This window comes from Anser brachyrhynchus (assembly GCF_964034855.1).
Source record: "Anser brachyrhynchus genome assembly, chromosome: 1".
NCBI classification, from domain to species: Eukaryota; Metazoa; Chordata; class Aves; order Anseriformes; family Anatidae; genus Anser; species Anser brachyrhynchus.
In genome coordinates this window covers 60,016,089-60,021,494 of record NC_137694.1, presented here as the reverse complement: position 1 = coordinate 60,021,494, position 5,406 = coordinate 60,016,089, and the positions used below count along the sequence as shown (strand labels likewise).

The 5,406-nt window shown below is 34.3% G+C and overlaps 1 protein-coding gene across 2 annotated transcripts in view; it reads right to left on the bottom strand.

Moving 5' to 3' along the window:
* Positions 1 to 167: 167 nt before the first annotated feature.
* Positions 168 to 5,406, bottom strand: part of GNPTAB (N-acetylglucosamine-1-phosphate transferase subunits alpha and beta) — a 43,646-nt gene continuing 38,407 nt past the window's right edge. The window contains exons 19-22 of one of the 2 annotated variants that reach the window (XM_080558399.1): positions 3,887 to 4,054; positions 2,559 to 2,649; positions 1,926 to 1,983; positions 168 to 1,431 (exon numbers count right to left, since the gene is read on the bottom strand). In XM_080558399.1, coding sequence (XP_080414525.1) covers positions 1,936 to 1,983; positions 2,559 to 2,649; positions 3,887 to 4,054 — 307 coding nt within the window. In that variant the 3' untranslated portion in view covers positions 168 to 1,431; positions 1,926 to 1,935. The remainder of the gene's footprint in view (positions 1,432 to 1,925; positions 1,984 to 2,558; positions 2,650 to 3,886; positions 4,055 to 5,406) is intronic. The other variant, XM_080558398.1, reaches the window with a different exon arrangement.

Here is a 5,406-nt window from a genome sequence, read left to right as displayed (position 1 = left end):
TTCAGCATTATATATAAGGTTATATTTCATGCTAGCAATGTACAAGTGTGCTTGCACCTTTACAATGCTCAAAAAAATGATTCTACTTTTGAGAATCCATTCATGCATCAAATATTAGAATTATTACTGATGGACATTTAAGAAAATAGGAACCTGTAACACAAGGCTTTATAAGCATTAATGGCTAATTTATCAAAATGAGTGAATTTGTCTACTTTAAAACAGAAACAGACAAACCTTTTACCATATTTTAGTTGATTTCAAAGCAAACCAAGTATTTTACAATACATATGCACATACATTTTGTACATCTGATTACAAAAAAACACTAATGCATTCTTTGAATACTGCTAGTACAATGAAGATACACCACTGAAAATTTGTGCTTGAAAACATACGGTATCTTTCCCCACATAAAATCATACTAGTCTGATGTCTCAAGACATATACAGGGCCAACTCCCATGAAATTTAAAAACACCAAAGCTTCATTTGTCAGTATAAATTTTGTTTTCTGAAGTGAAACATTGCTCCCATACATTGCTACATTAAAACAGTTTGTTAACCATTCATATAGAGAGGCACTTTTGCTTTTATATTTACAATGCTTGTAAAATATTATACCTTAATCATTTTCATTTGATTAGAACCCTCTCTTTGTAATCAAGAAAAAACAACATCGTATTCTTTGGAATATAATACATCAGATAAGATATAAAGTAACTTCAAAATAATAATTAATTGTTCTGTTATTGTATATTTTAATTAGATTGCATTTATTCCAAATCCCAATTAAATACTACAAATAATGTTGTGAATTGTCACTGTGCTTTAAAGAATGCCAACATCATTAAGGGTAGACTAAAGGTAAACGACAAGTTACATAATTCCCTTCGTTTTCCCATAGGGCTGAAAAAAAAAAAAAGCAGCAATGACAGAAATTTGCAAAATGTTTCGGAATGCAAGATCAAGGACCTGTTGAGCTCATCCCAAACAACTTTGCCTTCTAACATTATATCTAGTTGGCAACATACACTGCAATAAATGCAGCTACATTTCTTTAGGTAACCCTTTTTATAAAAAAGGATAACATGGCCATGAACTAACATTTGTAAAGTAAGATCAGTTGAAATCTGCCTATGTACAGGTTTCCTGCAATGTTTGTTTTGCTTCCTGTCACAGCTCCTGCAGCTTGTATATCATAGAGTACTGCAGAGATCATAACTGTAGATGCATGATTTTTTTTCTTCATATCACCTTAGTTAAATATCAAACCATAAAAGACACTTATGAAAGAGAGATTTTGAATGTTTATCACATCTTGAGGTAGACTGATCTCCAAAATAAAGCTCTTCTACACTTTTATTCGTTCATGACCATCTTCCTTTTGGATCCTTCTCCTTGGAAAAATCTTTCGTTTAAGTGCAATTAGCTGAGAAGAGGAAAGAAAATACAATATTTAGTTCTCTGCTGGGCTAGACATGTGCAGCTGGTCAGCCTTTCATCCTAGAAAACACAGAAACTGTACCGTCCATGGTAATTCAGTCAGTACTGTCCATTCTTTTTTTTCCCCCACTGCACAGAAAGAAAGTTATTCAAATGCATCTATTAGGCATAGGCACTTGCACTGTACTTCTCAATAACCAGAATACAAGCAGAAAGTGAAAGATACGGTATACCTATATTCTGATTATTTTAAAGTTAATTTGTGTGTGTAATATAAAACCAGACTACATTCTGTTTCTGAAAGGTCAATGCAAAGCTGGCAGTATTTACATACCTAGCTGTCCTACTGAGCTGAATACCCCCTTTCAAAATAAAATTACTATTCAGGGGGAGTTTTTAATGTATGCAGAAGGCTGAAAATTAAGGGAAAGATTCATGCAAAAAGTTACAGGCGGAGGAAAAAAAATTTCAAAAGCCAACCTTTTAAGAATTACACCCTCTTCATCAGACCACGGAAAGGGTTACTTAAGGCCCCAACCTGCAAAGAATTACCCATATGATTTGTTCCATTGGCTCCCTCCATGTTTAGCAGGATTAATCACGTTCAAGAAAACCATTTTATGCTTGCAGAATGAGAGTTTTTCCTTTGTGTCTGATTCAAAGCATTTTGAATTCAATAGGAGTCCTTGCTGTTACTTAGGAATTAGACTTGTATTAAGCACCTAAAATACCTTACTCAGGACTGAAGTGTTGATATTACTCAAGTTTTCTTCTTATTGGCTTACTTTGCACTATCAACAATGCATGTTAATAGACCAAGACTTTCAGAAACAATTACTGATTTTGAAGTTCCAAATTTAGCACATTTATGATGTTTTTGACCATCACAAAACAGCTGACAAGGGAACACAACTCTCCTCCCCACAGGTATGAATATTTTCCAGGAATCTCAGCATGACAACTTAAAAATTGAAGCAACCTAATCAGTAGTCATGTATCATCCTTATTTCTTTTATGAAGGAAAAAGCCTAGCTATTCTATTAAAAATCTGTTTTATATTAACTTGAAAGTAAAACAGTGTATTAAATGTTATAGATTTGATAATATTTTTACCTGTTCAGCAAAAAATGAGATGACTGTAAATACAATAAGTGTTACTAGAACGCAGTGGGTCCAGAATTTGAGCTTGTCTCTGTATGCCCTCCTGCAGAAAGATGGAAACAAAAAGACAATTGCATATATTATAAAATCAGATATAAATTTTAAAGATTTTCCATGAAATAGACAAAGAAGATAAATATGGGTAATTTCTCTCGTGTTATAAAAAGCAAAACATTTATTGTATATAGGTCAAGCTCTGCATATTTCATGACTCCCTTTGCTTTCAGTGTAACCTTGAACCTACTGTTAGCCTTGAGCTATTACGGGTGTTGGTTACGTTGGAACCAATGCAAAAACCAAAATTGAATACCATACAAGATAAAGGTGGAAAACTCATCTGAAGCTAAAAATGGATTTCCACCAGCATTTCAGCATGCTTTAAACCAATCTGGTAGAAATCTGCTTTGACCACAAACAAGTCAAAACACAGTGTTCTTGTGAAGCTAACATCCCAGTGGTTGTCCTCAAAAACAGAGCCAACGATGTGTCTACAGCACCAGCCCGAGTTTCTACAGCTAACTGCTGAAGTCAGTTTGCCCCCACTCCCTGTGCCACTGCTACTGTAGGGCCTGTAGCACTACAATCTGCACCCACTCTTGTCACCTGCAATCCTTCTGATTCTTTCTACAGTTCCTCTAATATTTTCTCTTCTGTCATGAAGAGTTATTTCCCATGATTTGCTGATCAGGAACAAAATTACTGTCTTGTCTCAGTTTTATCACTACACCTGCCAACATTTTGCTTGTATTCTGTAATCAACTTTCCCAATTTCTAAGTTAAAATATTATTTATGAAACAGCAAGAGAAAAATGCACATGGAAATTTCACACATTATGTAAAAATGTGAAAGAGGCAAATGTATCTTCTGTGATAATTATCCAGCTGATTATTTCTGCCAACATTTCTCACTAAAGTCACTTAGTGAGAAGTGGTACCACCAGAATTTATGTTGCCTCTTTGCAATACACATTTCAATTATTATTTAAAAAATTAAAAAAGCCCAAAGTCCTGATTGTTCTTATTAAAAAAAATAAAAATAAAAAACCCACACCTTTTTATTTGAAATAAGGTAGGGACAATCGAAGAAATGTTAAAGACTCGGAAAAACATGAAAACACCAATCCTGTAAAAATTAAATTTTAGTCCATTTAAATCTTTTCACATCATCTTCATCTGTAACTCCATGACAATACTGGGAAAAAAAAAGGGCTTGTACCACTATGTTCCATAATTATATGCCAGTACAACAGAATAACTTGAAGAGAACCTATGTAGCATACCATTCTTGGAGCTCATGCATGTGAAGGAAACGATTCCGATATTCTCTTGGCAGTTCAAATTGGGAAGGTATAGGAAACATTGATTCATAAAAATCCCTAAGCACTGCTTTCACCGTCTGTGCATCCTTATGATTGTGATCAATATTGTCATTTAGGCAAACAAACTTTCTAGAAAAGAAAAATGCTTTGTTAGCATATTTCCTTTAATAATATGCCAAAGGTGTTAACAAACCAAGAACACAAACAGAAAACTTTTAAGCAAAATTGATGAGTATCCTTTTAAAAACAAATTGATACATTTGATACTGTTAACTACATTCTTTATTATTGCATTATTTTAAGTTAATTTGGTTTCAATTCAGAGGGCACCAAGGCTGATAGTGAATCAAAACCTCTGAGGAATGAAGTAACAAGCTATGGGTCTCTCTCTTCTATTTATATTTAATGCTGCCATCTAATGGGCACTAATATGCATCATCCCAAAACCTACCACTAGATACTGACAGAAAATTAGAAGGCCAGGATTATGATTCCAATAAGGGCTTTGTAGTTTTAAATAAGTTATTATGAGTAAAATACCTTAAATAACAAGATGAGTTTCAATGTAGAAGGTAAACATAGTAAAATATTAACAATTTAGTATATATTCTATATTCTTCAGAGAAATGTATCATAAAAATTAGTAGAAGACTTTACAGAAGACAAAGTTTTGTCCCTAGGTTTTAAGTTACTGAGAACACAATATAAATGGGTATATCACAGACCCAAAACTGAACTCATGTAATAAGCCAAAATACAGACAAGAACCTGGATAGTATTTATATGGAAATCACTGTGACCAAATAAACATGCTCCAAATAATGCCTCTTGGAGAGTAATTTCTCACAAAATAAACTCACAAGTATTTAAGTTACTGAAAATTACTGAAACTAAAGCAGCAGCTAGTGTGCTAGACTGCTATGTCCCCTTGGCTGCTCTGACCAAGTGCTTGCTGACAAAAATTCCCTTTCCCACATATGGACAAGGTTATGTGCTTTATTTATATTGTGAGATACAAGACCTTTACATTTTCCCTAGAGGGTGAAATAATATCTGATGACATATGCCTTGTAATTGCTAACCTTTGTAAAGAAGTGGTTCTGGTCAGCTGCATTCTCTATAGCATGGTGTGCCCTTTCAAAGAGCAGAGCAAAGTTCAGGCTTCCTCCATGAAGCTGGAAATAAGTAGAACTCTGCAACATAAGAATTTGCCTACAGAGGGCATTACCGTTTTTCCTCAGACTGTAATGAATCTGGCACAATTGGTAACCCTGCTTTAGACAATTACACGCAGGGAACAGTCATTCATTCAAATTGGCACATATGAGAAAAACAAAATATGCCTCCCCTCTTCAAAGAATAGCCAGCTATATCTATGCTATCAACTAGCTATGCTATGCAGAGCATCTGGTTATGGCAAGCAGATGTCTACGCTATACATGTTTTGAGAGTTTACTCTGGACTATCCCTGCCTGGTTCTC